At 44.1% G+C, this 20192-nt stretch overlaps 1 protein-coding gene across 2 annotated transcripts in view; it reads left to right on the top strand.

The window, feature by feature from the left end:
• ATR (ATR serine/threonine kinase) overlaps nt 1-20192 on the top strand; it is a 488241-nt gene that overhangs the window by 412374 nt on the left and 55675 nt on the right. For both annotated transcript variants that reach the window (XM_069213920.1, XM_069213921.1), the window contains exons 41-43: nt 6049-6192; nt 6703-6853; nt 9260-9416. In XM_069213920.1, the coding sequence (XP_069070021.1) occupies nt 6049-6192; nt 6703-6853; nt 9260-9416 (452 nt within the window). The remainder of the gene's footprint in view (nt 1-6048; nt 6193-6702; nt 6854-9259; nt 9417-20192) is intronic.

The raw sequence follows: 20192 nt of genomic DNA on the forward strand, positions 1-20192 counted from the left end.
ATTGCGCATGGGCGTCGACTCCATCTTCGATTGTTTTTTCTCCGCCATCGGGTTCGGACGTGTTCCTGTCGCTCCGAGTTTCGGAACGGAAAGATAGCTAATTTCGGAAGATTTTCGTCGGTATTGTTGCGTTCGGGATCGGCGTAGTTAGATTCAACACCGTGTCGAAAGATCGAAGAGCTCCGGTACCCTTCGGGGTAGTTTTTCGATCCCCCGTCGGGGCCTGGTCGGCCCGACCGCGTGCAGAAGAACGCCGATGGAACGGACCCCGTTCCGCTTCTGTCCCAAATGCCACAATAAATACCCCTATACAGACCAACACTTGGTCTGTAACCTGTGCCTGTCACCTGAGCACAGTGAAGACACCTGCGAGGCCTGTCGTGCGTTCCGGTCCCGAAAAACACTCCGAGACCGTCGAGCCAGAAGACTTCAGATGGCGTCCGCGCCGACAGCCCACCGAGAGTTCGAGGAACAAGAAGAGGAAGGAACCTTTTCGATCCACGAATCGGACTCCGAAGGATTCGACGATACACAAACCGTGAGTAAGACGTCGAAAACCACTCAGAAGAAGATTTACAAGGCCCAGGGGACGCCACTGCCACCAGGCCATGGCTCGACCCATAAATTCGGTGACCGACCGTCGGCACCGAAAAAGGCCCAAACAGTGCCGAGATCGTCCGACTCCGGTCGAGACACCGGCACGCAGCCTTCTCGGGACCGAGAAAGTGCTGGAGACAAGCATCGACACCGAGATACCGGTGTAGACACGGCTCGACGCCGAGACAGCGGCACCGACGAAGATCGACGCCGAGAGGTTTCGGCCCCGAAAAAGAAAAAAGTCACCTCGGAGCCGAAAAAAGATGCAGACAGGGTTTCGGTGCCAAAACAGACTGCAACCGACCCAGTTTCAGGCTCTTCTACAGAAGAGCAATCGCTAACCTCCCAAATGCGAAAGCATAGGTTTGAGGAAGAGCTACAATCAACTGATGTAGACCATACGCAAAAGCGTATTTTCATACAGGAGGGGACAGGAAAAATAAGCACCCTTCCCCCTATTAGAAGAAAGAGAAGATTGGAGTTCCAAACTGAACAAACACCACAAACAAAGGTGGTGAAAAAGGTTACTCCACCACCCTCTCCTCCACCTGTAATTAACGTCTCACCAGCACAAACTCCATCACATTCCCCAGCTCACACCACCATGAGCCAGGGTGACCAAGATCAGGACGCATGGGACTTATACGACGCCCCAGTGTCAGATAACAGCCCGGAGGCATACCCTACGAAGCCATCTCCACCAGAGGACAGCACTGCGTATTCTCAAGTGGTGGCTAGAGCAGCACAATTTCACAATGTAAGCCTCCACTCAGAACAGGTCGAGGATGACTTTTTATTCAACACCCTCTCCTCCACCCACAGCTCCTACCAAAGCCTGCCTATGCTCCCTGGTATGCTCCGGCACGCAAAAGAAATCTTTAAGGAGCCGGTCAAAAGTAGGGCAATCACACCAAGAGTGGAAAAAAAGTATAAGGCGCCTCCTACAGACCCGGTTTTCATCACTACACAGCTGCCACCAGACTCTGTCGTTGTAGGAGCAGCTAGGAAAAGGGCCAACTCCCACACATCTGGAGATGCACCACCCCCAGATAAAGAAAGCCGCAAGTTCGATGCAGCTGGTAAGAGAGTCGCAGCACAAGCTGCAAACCAGTGGCGCATCGCTAACTCTCAGGCACTACTTGCGCGCTATGACAGAGCCCATTGGGATGAGATGCAACATCTCATTGAACATCTGCCCAAGGACCTACAAAAGAGGGCAAAACAAGTGGTTGAGGAGGGACAGAACATTTCAAACAACCAAATACGCTCCTCCATGGACGCTGCAGATACAGCTGCACGGACAATTAATACATCTGTAACTATCAGAAGGCATGCATGGCTACGAACGTCTGGATTTAAACCAGAGATTCAGCAAGCAGTTCTCAATATGCCTTTTAACGAAAAAGAACTGTTCGGTCCAGAAGTGGACACAGCGATTGAGAAACTCAAAAAGGACATGGACACTGCTAAAGCCATGGGCGCACTCTACTCCCCGCAGAGCAGAGGGAATTACAGCACATTCCGTAAAACACCCTTTAGAGGGGGGTTTCGGGGTCAGGGCACACAAGCCAGCACCTCACAGGCAACACCGTCCAGTTACCAGGGACAGTACAGAGGAGGTTTTCGGGGACAATATAGAGGAGGGCAATTCCCTAGGAATAGGGGAAAATTTCAAAGCCCCAAAACCCCTACTACTAAGCAGTGACTCACATGTCACTCACCCCCTCCACACAACACCAGTGGGGGGAAGAATAGGTCATTATTACAAAGCATGGGAGGAAATCACTACAGACACTTGGGTTCTAGCAATTATCCAACATGGTTATTGCATAGAATTTCTACAATTCCCTCCAAACACACCACCAAAAGCACAAAATTTGACAAAACATCATTCCAATCTCCTGGAGATAGAAGTGCAGGCACTATTGCAGAAGAATGCAATCGAATTAGTACCAAACACACAAATAAACACAGGAGTTTACTCACTGTACTTTCTGATACCAAAGAAGGACAAAACGCTGAGACCAATCCTAGACCTCAGAATAGTAAACACATTCATCAAATCAGACCACTTTCCCATGGTCACACTACAAGAAGTGTTACCATTGCTAAAACTACACGACTACATGACAACTTTAGACCTCAAAGACGCGTATTTCCATATACCAATACACCCATCGCACAGGAAATACCTAAGGTTTGTATTCAAAGGAATACATTACCAATTCAAGGTATTGCCTTTCGGATTAACAACCGCACCAAGAGTCTTTACCAAATGTCTAGCAGTAGTCGCTGCACACATCAGAAGGCAGCAAATACATGTGTTCCCATATCTAGACGACTGGCTAATCAAGGCCCATTCGTTAATAGAGTGCTCAAACCACACAAATCAGATCATACAAACCCTCTTCAAACTAGGGTTCACCGTCAACTTCACGAAATCCAACATTCTGCCGTGCAAGGTACAACAATACCTAGGAGCCATAATAGACTCAACAAAAGGAGTAGCCACTCCAAGTCCCCAAAGAATCCAAAATTTCAACAACATCATACAACGCATGTATCCAACACAAAAGATACAAGCAAAGATGATATTACAACTCCTAGGCATGATGTCTTCATGCATAGCCATTGTCCCAAACGCAAGACTGCACATGAGGCCCTTACAACAGTGCCTACCATCACAGTGGTCACAAGCACAGGGTCATCTTCTAGATCTGGTGTTAATAGACCGCCAAACTTACCTCTCGCTTCTATGGTGGAACAACATAAATTTAAACAAAGGGCGGCCTTTCCAAGACCCAGTGCCACAATACGTAATAACAACAGATGCTTCCATGACAGGGTGGGGAGCACACCTCGATCAACACAGCATACAAGGACAATGGAACGTACATCAAACAAAACTGCATATAAATCACCTAGAACTGCTAGCAGTTTTTCAAGCACTAACAGCTTTCCAACCAATAATAGTTCACAAATACATTCTCGTCAAAACAGACAACATGACAACAATGTATTATCTAAACAAACAAGGGGGGACACACTCCACGCAGTTAAGCCTGCTAGCACAAAAAATTTGGCGTTGGGCAATTCACAACCAAATTCGCCTAATAGCACAATTTATACCAGGGATTCAGAATCAACTCACAGACAATCTCTCTCGAGATCACCAACAGGTCCACGAATGGGAAATTCACCCCCAAATTCTGAACACCTATTTCAAACTCTGGGGAACACCTCAAATAGACTTGTTTGCGACGAAGGAGAACGCAAAATGCCAAAACTTCGCATCCAGATACCCACACAAGCAGTCCCAAGGCAATGCCCTATGGATGAACTGGTCAGGGATATTTGCTTACGCTTTTCCTCCTCTCCCTCTCCTTCCTTATCTGGTAAACAAACTCAGTCAAAACAAACTCAAACTCATATTAATAGCACCAACTTGGGCAAGGCAACCCTGGTACACAACGCTGCTAGACCTATCAGTAGTACCCCACATCAAATTGCCCAACAGGCCAGATCTATTGACACAACTCAACCAAAAGATCAGACACCCAGATCCAGCATCGCTGAATCTAGCAATTTGGCTCCTGAAATCCTAGAATTCGGGCACTTACAACTTAACCCAAGAATGTATGGAAGTCATAAAGCAAGCCAGAAGGCCATCCACCAGGCACTGCTATGCAAGTAAATGGAAGAGGTTTGTTTGCTACTGCCATATTAATCAAATCCAACCATTACACACGACTCCAAAACATGTAGTGGGTTACTTGCTTCACTTACAAAAATCTAACCTGGCTTTCTCTTCCATTAAAATACACCTTGCAGCAATATCTGCATACCTGCAGACTACCTATTCAACTTCCCTATATAGGATACCAGTCATTAAAGCATTCATGGAGGGCCTTAAGAGAATTATACCACAGAGAACACCACCTGTTCCTTCATGGAACTTAAATGTTGTCCTAACTAGACTTATGGGTCCACCTTTTGAACCCATGCACTCCTGCGAAATACAGTTCCTAACCTGGAAGGTTGCATTTCTCATCGCCATTACTTCCCTAAGAAGAGTAAGCGAGATTCAGGCATTTACAATACAAGAACCTTTTATACAACTACACAAGAATAAGGTCGTCCTAAGGACTAATCCAAACTTTTTACCAAAGGTTATTTCACCGTTCCATCTAAATCAAACAGTGGAACTTCCAGTGTTCTTTCCACAGCCAGATACCGTAGCTGAGAGGGCACTACATACATTAGATGTCAAAAGAGCATTAATGTATTACATTGACAGAACAAAGAACATCAGAAAGACTAAACAACTATTTATTGCATTTCAAAAACCTCATGCAGGAAACCCAATATCAAAACAAGGTATAGCCAGATGGATAGTTAAATGCATCCAAATCTGCTACCTTAAAGCTAAACGACAGCTGCCCATTACACCAAGGGCACACTCAACCAGAAAGAAAGGTGCTACCATGGCCTTTCTAGGAAACATCCCAATGCAAGAAATATGTAAGGCAGCCACATGGTCTACGCCTCACACATTCACCAAGCACTACTGTGTAGACGTGTTATCCGCACAACAAGCCACAGTAGGTCAAGCCGTATTAAGAACATTGTTTCAGACTACTTCCACTCCTACAGGCTGAGCCACCGCTTTTGGGGAGATAACTGCTTACTAGTCTATGCAAAACATGCGTATCTACAGCGACAGATGCCATCGAACTGAAAATGTCACTTACCCAGTGTACATCTGTTCGTGGCATCAGTCGATGTAGATTCGCGTGTGCCCACCCGCCTCCCCGGGAGCCTGTAGCAGTTCGGAAGTTACCTTCAACTATTTGTATATATATCATTTCAACCTTAAATAAGTACATACTTAGTCACTCCATTGCATGGGCACTATTACTACAATTCAACTCCTACCTCACCCTCTGCGGGGGAAAAACAATCGAAGATGGAGTCGACGCCCATGCGCAATGGAGACAAAAGGAGGAGTCACTCGGTCCCGTGACTCGAAAGACTTCTTCGAAGAAAAACAACTTGTAACACTCCGGCCCAACACCAGATGGCGAGCTATGCAAAACATGCGAATCTACAGCGACTGATGCCACGAACAGATGTACACTGGGTAAGTGACATTTTCATTCTTTTTCATCAGTACCAAACTAATGAAAGCAGCTAATGTGAACAAAAGAATACAGTAAAGAAACAATATTCCATTCCCAAAGTTCACACAAACCCCCCACACGTTATTTCCTTCGAGTGCAGTATCATTAGAAATGGGCACAGTACTTATCCAACTGCATATCCTAAATTCTTTTTTGGTCCAATAGAGCTTTGTGCTAAATAACCAATGAATGTCTCGTTTTTTAATGTTTTTGACTTCATTTTTTTAAACCTGCCATTATTGTGTTATAATATTCTGTTTCTTTTCTTCAGGTGGAAATTTTAGCCTCCCTACAGAAACCTAAGAAGATCTCGTTGAAGGGCTCAGACGGCAAATTATACATCATGATGTGTAAACCAAAAGATGATCTCAGGAAGGACTGTCGACTTATGGAGTTCAACTCCTTGATTAACAAGGTTTAAACATGTTTTGAAAATATGTAATGGTTATTGTTGTCCTGAACATACATCAGTTATATGATTGTTGATTAGACTGTTGGTCAAATGCCGCTGAAGTTAGTAGGTTGTGTTTCGGATAGGTGGATTTTGGACTCTGTTAACTTAAAATGATCTTTTGTTATTGTGCTCTATCTTTTTGGGGGTGGTTTACTGTGGTTTCACAGCAGAGCATTGTATAGTTTGTGCCTGAACGTGTAAGCCATTTTTCACTGGACCTTAATTGTAAGACTGACATATTGTAGGAAACATATTTTATAGTTCATTTGCAACTTTTTAACATACTGTCTCAGTCTATAAATCTGTTTATGAACACTGACAATCCCTTGACAAATTATAATCCAAAATAATGTTGTTGCAATACTGCTATCATCTAGGTATTATACATTTATAGTGTATGTATACCTTCTTTAGATCTATACAAAGATTTATGTCCAATAATGATAATTCCTATTTTTATTATTTTTATAGTGCTTACGAAAGGATGCAGAGTCACGAAGGCGAGAACTCCACATTCGCACCTATGCAGTCATTCCACTCAATGACGAATGCGGTATAATTGAGTGGGTGAACAATACAGCCGGCTTAAGACATATCCTGAACAAGTTATACAAAGATAAAGGTAAAGTCTACATTGGCATGCTTACTGATACACTTACATTGATTGAGGTGGCAGTTCATTAAGGGTAAATGGCCTACATAGATGTGACTTCTGTTTTCTATCAATAAAATTAGGGGTATCCTTAGACTAAGTCACACCATTTTTATGAACATATTTTTCAAAAAGGTCTTAGGAGTTTGTAATATCTCATGATAAAGTGTTGTAAACACTTTTGTCATTTGCTGTAATATTATCATTGATCATAGAAATGTTTGTTGTTGAAGGATATAGAGTACAAACCTTAATATTTAATGGAGGGTCATCAGGTTGTTAGTTCTTTTCTTAAAGCTTGTGGTTGATTCCAATATGGAGATGGCATTCTAAGTACAAGCAGAAAGAGCATCCTATGCGGCATAAGTGAACCAAGGTAGGTTTGCAATTTCCCAAACCAAAATTTCTGTGTTTTTTTTTTTTACAGTTGTAAAACTGCTTTGTTTTTGTCACAATGAAAACAGGTTTCTGTATGATGCATGGCAAATTAAATGTATCTGATTCTCTTTTGGTAAATGGTGCGGGTTATTCAAAACCAGCATGCTGTGGGATCGCAGTACTGTCTCTGTAATTCTTCTGGTTGCAGCATCTTGTTGCGTCCTAATCAGGTGTAGGTAAAGTCTGTTTCCATGTTGTTCTTTGCTAACCACATCACTCTAATTAACTACTGGTCTGAATTCAGTCTTTTTAAAGCTTTTCCTTCATTCCTAGATCATCTTCCAACTAGGGCTTAGCTTGGAATTTACTGTGGTGCTGTGATGGAGAACTTTCCAAAAGCTATAGACGTTACTTAAATGTCAATTGAGTTAAAGTAGACAGAGAAATAGAATACTCTAAATTAACATTAATAGAGCAAACCACTTGTAAGAATGTGTCTGTCTCTACAAGCTGGACTTTCTGCCAACCCTACATAGCTATAGCAGAATTATCCTTGGAGTAGCTTGTAATTCAAGTCTCCGAAGTAACCCTTGTTCTTTAATGTTTTTTTAGGCAGCTTGGTGATATCTTAAACTCCAAGCCCTTGGGTTATAAATGTGTGCCGAAGGTACATGCAAACACCACACACAAATGAAACCTAGACCCTCAGGGGCTCACACACTTAAAGAACCTTTTGTTTCAGTTACACGAGCTAAAGAAGACTAGGCCTCTTCTGTCCATCAAAACTTAGGTTTTGGTAGTTGAGGTGTCACCATCAACTGTATTGGGATACTGCCCCCACATTACGGGGGGGTGGAATTTCTGCCATATTGAATGCTAAACTTGATTTAATTCAGAATGTGTTAGTCTACCTCATACTTGGCCCCAAAAAAAGGATTACATTGCAGGTGTCACTTCAGCAATTTGCCAACAACAGTTACGATCACATTGAAGCTGGGGTGTGTAGCTTTCCAACATCTGTGTACTACATAATCAAATCAGAAAGTATTGCTTGCCCTACAACATGTTTATGTAAACATCAAAGATCAATGTGAATTTGTCACCGGTACAACTGCACTTCCTCCAGTGCCTTGCATTTGTCAGCCATCTTGATATTCAGATTGGAGAGTTTTTAAATCAACCTAGCAAAATATACTTTTCACTATACTCATAATACATACTGGTTGAAATGTTGTGTTTAATTTAGAATAGTTTATATGCCATTTTTTTGCAAGCTTAGGAGAGGGGCAACATTCCATTTCTAAGGGCTAAGAAAAGTTGTCAGCCTTATAACATTTATGTTCACTGGGGTACAGGGTAAAGGGAGATTAGGTAATTGATACTTGGTGGTGTGGGGGGTCTATCCAGACTGCAGAGTGGTGCTGAGACCTCTTACACAAAGCATGGGCAATGATGGTAATTTAGGTACAAAGCTCTGGACTTGCTATCGGTAGCAGTACTCTGCCAGCTGTGAAAATACTGTTTTGACTTGGATTCCACTTGCCATGCTCTCCTTTTTTAGGGCTACTTGGTTGGCTCACAACATTTGTTAAAATTACATGACGATCTTCTTGCTTGGAGTAACAGTTCTCTTCCTTTGGAAAAAAAATAAGTACCACATCCATGCTTTTTCATACCTAATCTCTTTATGTGCTGCTAGGATGAAGAGAAAAGAACAAGACCTGTCTAGTAAGATTATACATTGGAGTCCTAACCAGTAAATGGTTCAAAACAACAATATGTTAAACATTTCCTAATATGTTGAAGACTGAGGAAGGTTTTCCTGCTGTCAAAATGATGTTTGCTACCAAATGATTGCAAAACATCATAGCTACTGATTGTTTCACATTATTCCCCAGTCCCACCAGTTTTAGAGGATTGGCTGTCTGAATGTTAAGCTGCCTCCTCATTTTCTTTTTCCACTATACATGACAAAATATATATATTTTTTCTTTTTAGGGTTATATATGACTGGTAAAGAGCTCCGTCAGTACATGCTACCAAAGGCAGCACCAATTCAAGAGAAGATGAAAATGTTCAAAGAAGTTCTTATGCCTCGACATCCTCCTGTTTTTCATGAATGGTTCTTAAGAACATTTCCGGATCCTACTTCTTGGTCAGTACTATAACTACTAATGTCATTATTTAGTTAACATATTAGTTGAATGGCATATGCAAAAAAGAATTAAAAATAAAAAAAACTAACAGCTCATAAACTCTGAAGAATGTACTGACAAGTTGTTAGCGGATACTGTCAGCTGGTTGCCATTTCCACCTCTTTATAAGGTTTAACTTGAAGCTTTAGTCTGTTCAGTTTTGTGTCTTGGTCAAAGGAATGAGCTGATCTAGCCCAATTCCTGCCAACATACTTATCTCTTTCTATCCCAAGTTAGCAGATTTGTGTTGCATATATCTTTGTTTTCAAATGAGATTTAATTTTCAACTCTCTCATTTTAGCAGTGTGCTTTGTAAAGAAACGTTTGTCTATTAGCAATTCTGTTTCATCTAAAAGTGTGGACAGTGGGGAGTGGAAGCAGAAGCCTACAGGATGGGTTCAAAATTGCATTGCCATGCAGAGGCCTTTAACAAGAAATGAAGACCCCGGTCGTTAATTGCAGAACCTTAAAGCCCTTAGACTTGGGCAAAAGCTTTATTCACACTCAGGGTCTCAAGACCCTTTCCTTATTCATGTTCTTCCAGATGAGATGTTCCCTGACAATCATTTCTGTCATCTGTCCTTGGATGTAGCCATCAGCTTCTCTTTATGTGCTTTTTCCTTAGGCATTTGTCTTAATTTTCTGCTATAAGAGAATTTTTTTTGTTTCTGCAGTGTGATTGTTGTTTTTAAATAATAGTATTGCTTCCATCCGCTGCATGCACTAAACATGGTGTGCAGGACAGTTTACCATGGCTAACCTTGCTTTTTCTGCCAATGAAACTTTAATCTGTTTAGCATTGTTATTTTCGCTGCATGAATTTGGTCATGGCTTCTGAAGAACCATACAAGGCTGTGTTTAAGAGAAATACAGCATTAACAATATAATTTGTTTATTGGGGAATGCATTGTTTTGCATCTTGAGCTTGGTATCTGAATATGAAATGTCTAGTGCAGTGTTTCCCAAAGTGTGCGCCATCAGAACTCACCAGGGGCGCCGCACACTTCTAAGGAACACTGAAATGCTTTCATTTTCATACTACCGTAGGGCCCCATTCTAAAAATACATCACATTTAGAATGAGGCTTTACAGGAGTATGAAAACGAAAGAATCACAGTGGAAATAAATCGAACTTGTTAGGGTTTTGCAATGTTATGTTGTAAAGTGTAAAACCCATCAAGTTTGATTTGTTTCCACTGCGAGTCTCTCTTTCATACTACGGTACAGCTAACAAAGCTGCATGGTAGTATGACAGAGAAAGACTTGCAGTGGAAACAAATCAAACTTGATGGATCTTACAATAGACATCATAACATTGCAAAAACCTAACAAGTTTGATTTATCTGCACTGCAATTCTTTCTGTTTCATACTACTGTACGGCTCCATTCTAAGGACAAGTTACGGTTAGAATGGAGCCAAACAGTAGTATTAAAAAGAAATAATCACAGTGGAAATAAATCAAACTTGTTAGGCTTTTGCAATGTTACATAGTAAATTGTAAAACCCATCAAGTTTGATTTGTTTCCACTCAGTGTTTAAATATTTATAAATAAAAACATGCCTGAAAGCTCTCCTCTGAAACATGTGGCTGCTGCAGTTAAATATGCATGCACAGAATATTGAGGCAGCAGTAATCCTAAAGCCATCTTGGGCCTCTTCAATCCATTTACAGCCTCTCCCTGCCCCTTTAGCTCACTCTTGCATCTTTCTCCCAACGTGGAGCTTTTACGTCCTTCTTTTTCTTCATCCTTCCCATATGTGCCTTTGCTCACAGTAAATGCCTGATGCAGAAAACTAAGGCCCATATTTATGAAAAGTTTGTGCCGCATTTGCGTCATTTTTTTATGCAAAAGCAGCGCAAACTCACAAAATATACGTATATTTTGTAAGTCTGCGCTGCTTTTGCGTCACAAAATAATGCAAATGTAGCACAAACGTTTCATAAATATGGGCCTAAGTGCCAGTCCTTAAAAATAAGTGCTGTGCCCCCCACTGTATACCCAGTGCTTAATTTGTAGATAAAAATGTGATGGTGATGAAAGCTCTCTTTTGAAACAAGCGGATGCTGCATTTAAATGTGCGAGCCTTCTCGGGCCTCTTTAATCCATTTACAGCCACTCCCTACTCCTTCAGCTCACTCATGCAGCTTTCTACTTTCTCCCTTAGTGATGCTTTTTAGTTTCTCTTCCTCCACGCTTTCCATATGTATCTTTTGCTCTTCCTAAATGTCTGATGCAGAAAACCACAAACCACCTGCTCAAATTAATACCTGTGGAAAGCACTGGCTCAAATTAAGCACTGTTAGCACTGCGACTCTTTCTCTTTCATACTACCATACGGCTCCATTATAAATATGTTATGTTTGGAACAGAGCAGTACGGTAGTATGATAAAGAAAGAATCACAGTGCAAAAATCAAACTTGTTAGGGTTTTGCAATGTCCATTTGCAGCCCTGAGTAACCCATGTGGGAATGTCATGTGGGGATGTTATGGAAGCCACAGCTGTCAGCGTCTGGAGTGGTTTGGACTAGCACATGACGTCTTGCCTAATAAATAAAGAGTATGTCCATTTAGGCAGGGTCAGGCCCAATCAGGACAATGATAGAGTGTCACTTCTGTCAGTGTTCTGCAGCTACTCTAGAAAAGAGGGTAATCATGAAATTACAAAAATGTCAACATTTAAGAGGAAAGCGGGAAATTGAAAAAATAAGAATTGGGAGAATGTATTTCTCCCCTTGAGGCCTGAATCAGGTCTATTGTCATATATGGGACTTCCAAGTGTGGTGCTGGAGGATCTGAGATCAAAAATACTAATGTGCTTTTTTTTTTAACTTGCCAAGAACAAGGAGAAAGCGCAATGGCAGGCAGAAAGAGTGTGATAAAAATGTTGTGCACTGGCCTTCAGCAGCAGATTACTGGCAGTACATACTCCAAGCCACTAAAGACAAGTCCCTATCGCAGAAGCCCTTTATCAGCTTCATCCCAATTATTTTTTAGGAAGGAAAATGGAAGTGCTCCCAAATCCTGGCTTACATCCCCCCACCCGTCAAAAAAAGTGACATAACAGGGAGCCGCAGCCAATGGCCAATAGGTCAAGGGAGCCACGGGTCGAAAAAGTTTGGGAACCACTAGTCTAGTGTATAAGTGCAAGGCTTTCTTGCCTTGTTGCCAAGCTCAAGAGAATCAGGGAATCCTGGGATGTACAGGCCTTATCCCTGTCAAAGGTAGAAGATTCTTGTGCTACATCAGTTGATTTGTAGGTTGAGCATGTCACGTCCAGGGTCCTGCTGTATTAATTCTTATGTGCATGATGCACACCAGATTTGGCACATTTGTGCTATGAACATTGTCAAATGCCCAGCGCAGCCTTGGAGAATGGCTGCACGATGCCTTCATGTTCTGACTAGATCTTGCCCTGCCTTTCCAATAACATTCTATTTCACTGTTACTGTACAAATAGCATTTTAAATATCACCAAAATTATTTGCATTCTATCCTGAGAGAGAAACACTGGGAAAAATTACAAGTTCCTTTGAATACAAGACAGGAGATGCCTAGAAGTGACGTATAAGATTCTTTTTCTCTGATTCCAACAAACACTGGTAACTAGTTCTGTTTCAAAGAGGAGGATAAGCACTGTATTGTGAGCAGCTTGGAGTGACTCAATTGGGTAAACTAGCACCGTTTTGGTGCTGAGGTCACCTTGGCCAGTTAAAAAAAGGTGGGATGACAAAGATAAAGACCGTATCCAGTTGTTTGTAACTTTTTGCCATAGAAGGAGCTGTGAGGAGAGACAGACCTGGCATTGACATAGGGCAAAAGATGATGGAAAGTAGCAATGCTAGGACCTCATCCCACAAGAGAATGTGTGACCTTTAATTCCCACTGACAGAAAACATACATTGGGACTCTCTACAAGCCAACTAGTAGCTATTCAAGTCTTTCCTGTTAGCTACCAAGAGAGAGATGGCTATTGGATATTCACAAATTGTATTAGTTTAGGTGTTTTCTAAAGTGCTGAACATTGTCAATGCCCTATCAGAGTGTTAAAATAGTAACTGAGTCCAGGGCAGTTGGTGTCAAGACAGATTCATAAGGTGAACCTAGATGTGTTATTCTTCAGTAAGTCCCATGCTGCAATTGGGAATTTGAAGCCAGTTTGTAGAGTTCACTTTTCAAGTGTTTTTTCAAGTAAAGATAGCATGATTCTGCTCTGAGCAGAGAATTAAGTTCAGTTTCAGGTGTTTCATGAATTGAATGTAGTGGTATATTTATTTGAGAACTACGGGTATTACAAAATCTCAGACCAGGAGACCCATGAATCATCTTTCCTGCTTAAGGTGGTCAGGTAATGTGGCGTCCGTACCGCCAACAGGCTGGCGGTACGGAGTCCCTTATTACGACTGCGGCGGTAGCGCCGCGGTCGCACCGCCGGGGCCGGCGGTTTACCGCCGTTTTAGCCCCGGCGGTGATAATCCGCCAGGGCAAGCATCGCTGCCCTGGGGATTATGACCCCCCCCTACCGCCAGCCTGTTTCTGGCGGTTTGCACCGCCAGGAAGAGGCTGGCGGTAAGGGCTGTCCTGGGACCCCTGGGGGCCCCTGCACTGCCCATGCCACTGGCATGGGCAGTGCAGGGGCCCCCTAACAGGGCCCAGGCCAGCTCTATGCAGACAGTGAAAAGCGCGACAGGTGCAACTGCACCCGTCGCACGGCCGCAACACCGCCGGCTCCATTAGGAGCCGGCTCCTATGTTGAGGCCTCATTCCCGCTGGGCCGGCGGGAATGTCATAATGGGGGCCGCGTGAATGCGGCCGCACGGCGGTTACCGCCACCGCCCGCCAAGGTCGGAATGACCCCCTAAGTCTCTTAAAGAGCTGTTGGTGGATCAGATTAGCTAAGTTGGACTGCAGGTTTCTGGGTGAAATGTGCTGGAAGGGCTAGCTAGCTGGCTTCTGGAGGTAGCCAAGGATGTTTGCTCCAGTATGGCTTCTGAATTATGCAGAGTATTTCGAATCTCTTGATACCCATATCTATACCTATATTGTATCTTCGAGTTACCATCGGCTAAATTGGTAGCTGATCAGTTTCCTGGGCAAGCATATAGATGTATACCTAGATATAGATTTATTGTAACTTTTCACTTTCTTTAAAAGATATAGGGGGTTATTCTAACTTTGGAGGAGTGTTAATCCGTCCCAAAAGTGACGGTAAAGTGACGGATATACCACCAGCCGTATTACGAGTTCCATAGGATATAATGGACTCGTAATACGGCTGGTGGTAAATCCGTCACTCTCCGTCACTTTTGGGACGGATTAACACCTCCTCCAAAGTTAGAATAACCCCCATACTGTTGTGGAAGTGTGTTAAATATTTTTAAATAAGGCCTTTAATTCTGAGGAAGTGTTGCTCGGTCTTTTCTCAAGATTCCAGCAAGTTTGTTAGCACATTTGTTGAGGAAATACAGAGGTTTGGTAGCAGCACTGTATTTGTGAGGGTGATACATGGACTTTTAGCTAAAGCTTGCTGAAACATTACATGTACATTAGGAATGAATGAGATCTGGCCCAGAGCACCCCATCATTTTGGTTATATATTGGAGCCAGAAGCTCCTGCTTGGTTTCCAGAAAGAGTAAATTAGTAGAGTGCCTCCTAAATTGGGTGCAGCAGCACTAGTGCATATTAGAAAGCCAAGCAACAATTAATTTCTACTTACGTCAATATCCTTTCTCTCGTTCTAGAAAATGTCACTGTATCACAACACATTGACATTCTTGCATCTTCTAATCAGAGCTCCTGCTCTTCAATGTGACTTAGAGTTCAGGCTATACGGTGCCCTAGCCTTTTAACTCAAAATGTCACTTTTTTTTGTTTTAATTTCTGATTTAAAATTATGCGTTTCTTTATGTCGATATTGAGTTTGTGTGCCAGTTACATGATTAGTCCTACTTTCAGGTCAAAAGAATATGAACCCTTTCAGCTTTCGTGGATGAAATTAGAAAAATACCATAATGTTTTCCACATATCCTTTTTATCATGAACAAAATGTTATTTGTGTCCATGGTACGTTACAACTACGATCCTTGTTTTTTTCCATAACTCACAAAATGTGCTACAGACAAAAGTGGTACTTTCTAAAAATGTGTCAGTATTACAAATTTCAAAATGAAACTGCTTGCTTGCTGTTGTAGCCTGATATGTCTGTGTTTGTAAGAAAAAAAGATCCATTCCGTTGTTGCCAGCGTGATTTTGGTGCAGGACCACTTTTTAATTTACAGCCTTTTCCAAGTTCTTGCTTGCCTGTTAAATGTGTTTTCTCTGGGTATCATTCACGCTTGCCTGTTAAATGTGTTTTCTCTGGGTATCATTCAGCCTTTATTAATGTTTTTATGATTTTGTGTATGATACACTCTTGAGTAGAATTATTTTGATTCAACTATTCAAGCTACACAACTGCACCAGGATGATCTTCCGCATTGCTACTTTAATCCATTTTACCAATTTTTGCCTTACCTTCTTTAATCAAAGACTAGGGTGGTCATTCCCGCGTTTGGCGGTAACCTGACCGCCACGCAGGCGGCGGTGTTGTGACAGCCGCCAGGGTGACGGTGCAGACCGCCACATAACGAGTACGGCAGTGAACCCAACGCAACACAGACAACTTACTGCCAGTACCGCCACCGCCGATGAGCAGCATCCGGCGGCAGTAGGCAACTTCAGGCTGGCGGGAACCAATGTCACGCCCACTATATTACGAGTCACCAGACCGCCAGGATATCTGGGCCGGGCTGGCCAGGACAAAAATGTTGGCGGAAACAGAAAGTACAAAAGGCGACACTCACCTCCAGGTACACAGACACGTCCACAGTTGCCATGGCAAACAAACTGCAAGTATTCCCAGAGTTGTGTCTCGCCATACACCTTCAGGGCCAGCGATAACGACAAAGACAACAACCATAAGTACGCCTAGCACAGAGTGGAGGAAATGGCAGTGATACACACTCACACATAACACACATTCCCGGCACGGACAGACAAGGCCACACAATCATACATACGAACGTACTGTAACAGCACACACATCCACACATACGCACACACAAAATACTTAAAAGCCAAGTAGCCAATACACACATAAAGCCAATCAGATATGTGCCAGACATACAGCACAACAAACACACACCACCACCAACACAGTCATACACATCCATACACAACACCGCATAACCACACAACGACAACTAGACCACAAACATCTCAATGCAGGCATAGACAGGCACATTGTAAAACACCACACATCCACACACACCATAAACTGTATATAGCAATGACAGACAATCAATAGCAGTGAACACATATCCAAACAATGACACAGGTGACACATCTCGACAACCAACATACAAGGAAATCCACAGATGCAGCACCATACACGAATGCACACTACACCCCATAAAATCCCACGAGCAAGCAGTCAGACACATAACAACATGCACAGACACAACCCAAACACAGACCACACACACACCATTGCACACAGATGTCCCACCACCATGTAGAAGGAAACCAGGACAAGCATCTCAACTTGCCAACCTCAGCAATGTGGGCAGATGTATTTGGAACCATGAAATTAAAATAAACTATATACGAAATGTGCTAAATGGCAAGTCCGATGTCCAGAAATGCAGGACACATTGTCCATACATCATGGCCCCAACTTGACTCTTTACAGCAAATAGGCCTCCACGTCATAGGGGCATCAATTAGTAATGCAGGCACCTCAGGGGTTTCAGGGTGGCGGTGGTGAGGGTGGCTTGAATTTGGAAGGGGGATGTCTCTGTTTGGGCTTGGAAGGGGGGACTTTGTCTCTGGGAGGGGTGGATTTTTTGATGGGTGGAGGAGCAGGGGAAACACCAGATGGGGCACCAGAGGAATGGGAGGTGGAAGGGCCTGGGAGGGGTAGGGGGACACAGCGTTTCGGGGTAACAAGGCATGGGAGAGGAGTAGGGAAGAGGTCAAGGGTGGCAAGGAAGAATTTTTAGGTACATGAATGAGGGATGGGAGGGGAGATGGAGGGAGTGCTTGTGTGACATGTTGGTGTGCTGTACATGTATGCTGGTGTGTGCATGTCTGTGGTGGATGTATGTTGGGTGGGTGCGTGTGCATATTTTGGGAGAAGGGGGTAGAGATGCAGGGAGAGGGAAGGGAAGACGTGTGAATGAATGTTGTGTGTGCAAGTGAGGTGGATGTGCTGCAGGTGGCAGAGAAGGTGGTCATGGTGAGTGCAGTTGTGGTGTGTGGGATGGGTGTCTGTGAGTCTGCTGTTGTGGTGATTGAGGGTATGACATGAATGCTATCAGGACCAGTGTGTGATGAAGCAGTGCTGGCAGGTGTGAGTGGTGATGTGACTGTAAGGGAGGCAGTGCAGGAAGTGTCTGTTGTTTTGTATGCAGATGTGTGTTGTGTTTGTGCATGCCTGTGGGTTCGTTTGTGGTACTTGTGTTTGTCTTTGTGCCTTGTGTCTTGTAGTGGGTGTATGCTGGTCTGTAGGTGTGCCTTGGCGGGTGTAGGGCGAGGGGTTGTGGATTGGGAGCAGGTAGCTGGAGGGGGCACGGAAAATAAGGGATACTGGCTGCCGTCAACGAGAAGGCCTGAGCCTGCAATGTTCTCTGTAGGCCAGACAAGGCACTGTGAATGCCTTCCATGTAGGTATTGGAGTGCTGCATCTGGGATGCCAGTCCCTGGATGGCATTCACAAAGGTTGTCTGCCCCACAGATTTGGACCTCAGGAGGTCAGTAGCCTCCTCATTGAGGGCAGCAGGGCTGACTGGAGCAGAGGAAGAGGTGCCTGCGGCGAAGGAGATGCCCATCCTCCTGGGTGAGCGGGCACGGGCAACTAGGTGGGGAACTACAGGGAGGGCGGTGCTGGGAATGGGGGTGGAGGACAAGGATGGTGCTAGGGTGGTCCCAGATGGGTCCACCACCGCCAGGGAGCCGCCATCAGAGGAGGTGTCTGAATCAGATGTGGTGGTAGCTCCAGTCTCCCCTGTGGTGCTCCCCTCATGCTCCGTGCAACTGGTGCCAGCCTCCTGGGTCTCGTGGGCTGCTGCATCCCCACTCGCCAGTGCCCTTCCTCCTTCGCCAGATGATGCTAAGGTACACATAGACAGAGGTGGAGAGCGAATGAGGATGGGAGAAAAAGAAAGGGAGGAAATGGTAATAACCCACTCAGCCACTTCACATACAAACAATACATACATTGGCCCCTGTCAGGAAAAGAAGAGACCATATTGCAGTCATGAACAATAGAGTCCTGCAAGCCATACCCAAACTTACCACCAATCACCTCATCCCTGCAGCCCTGACACCTGATTGAAAGGCCCTACATGCCTGTCAACTGGCTAAATGACTGATCCAACAATTCAACCCATTAACATACCCAACATGTCAATCATGACAGGATGAAACAAATCTGACCTCAGAGGAACTGTGCACACATACCAAATGACAGGAATGTGTGGAATGAATTTGGTACAGAGGTCCATTGATGTTGCATTTGAATCAATTGCAATGTTAAGGAAACGTACCTGTCATTACCCAAATACAGTGCCAATAAGATCACCTTGGACAACTTCAGTATACCCAGAGATGGTGTATGCAGCCAGTAAGATGCCTGAACATTTGAGCAATCCATATGTACAGTAGAATGTGTGTTGCACTACCACCACTTCTGTTGCTGCATGGTTCTACATAGCTAACGTGTCACACTCCAACATGATTGGTATGACAACCATAACATAACGTAATTACCAAGTCCAGTTAGGATCACAGTATACAACCATGCAGAAGTCACCTAACAGTCTACACTTACCCCCTGTGGCTACTATGCTGCCCTCAAGCGCTCATCCAACTCTGGGTAGGCCACCGCGAGTATGCGGGCCATTACCAGGGTCAGGGTCTGACAGGCACCTCTTCCACGTTGGGAGGCTGTCCCCAGCTGGACCTCTGCGGTCTTCCGGGCCCAGCGTCTCAGGTCCTCCCACTGCTTCCTTCAGTGGGTGGTCCGCTGGCTATGGACCCCCAGGGTCCGCACATCCTTAGCAATGGCTCTCCACAACCCATTTTTCTGGTGGGCGCTGACCTGCATGGGAAACATTCTGAAAATGCGGGACATGATGTAAATGATACCAATACAGCTGCAACCTTTGGCGACACACAACATACACGGATCATGCACACTACCAATACATCACACACATTATGTGCATGCAAAACCCCAAATCAGTCATCACATGTCAATGTGCACACACATTCATCGTCAAACACCACCTGAAATGTGGGACAAAGGACGTTGTACTGACCTTTTGTTCTGGAGCCCCATAAAACCGCACATACAGGAGTAGGAACCCTTCCACCAGTTTATCCAGCTCCTCAGCTGTGAAGGCTGGGGCCCTATCCCCTGCAGTGCGTGTCCTCATTGCTCCAAGATTCAGGACACAGCAGCACTTGAAGTGGAGGTCTTCCTTGCCCAAATGCCAGGAGTCAAGTGTGCTTGCCCATACAACATGGCGGTCATGACCGTCTGTGCTGGCGGTGATCGTCATTGCTCCCAGTTTCCCATAGATGTCAATGTTATCCAATGAAGAGTTGCACAGCGGTTCCAACCGCCTTCCACCATGATGACTGCCGGCTGCGGAATGAAGTCTGTTCCATCTGTTCAATGCACGCAGGACAGGC

Source organism: Pleurodeles waltl, chromosome 11 (genome assembly GCF_031143425.1).
Source record: "Pleurodeles waltl isolate 20211129_DDA chromosome 11, aPleWal1.hap1.20221129, whole genome shotgun sequence".
Lineage (NCBI taxonomy): Eukaryota > Metazoa > Chordata > Amphibia > Caudata > Salamandridae > Pleurodeles > Pleurodeles waltl.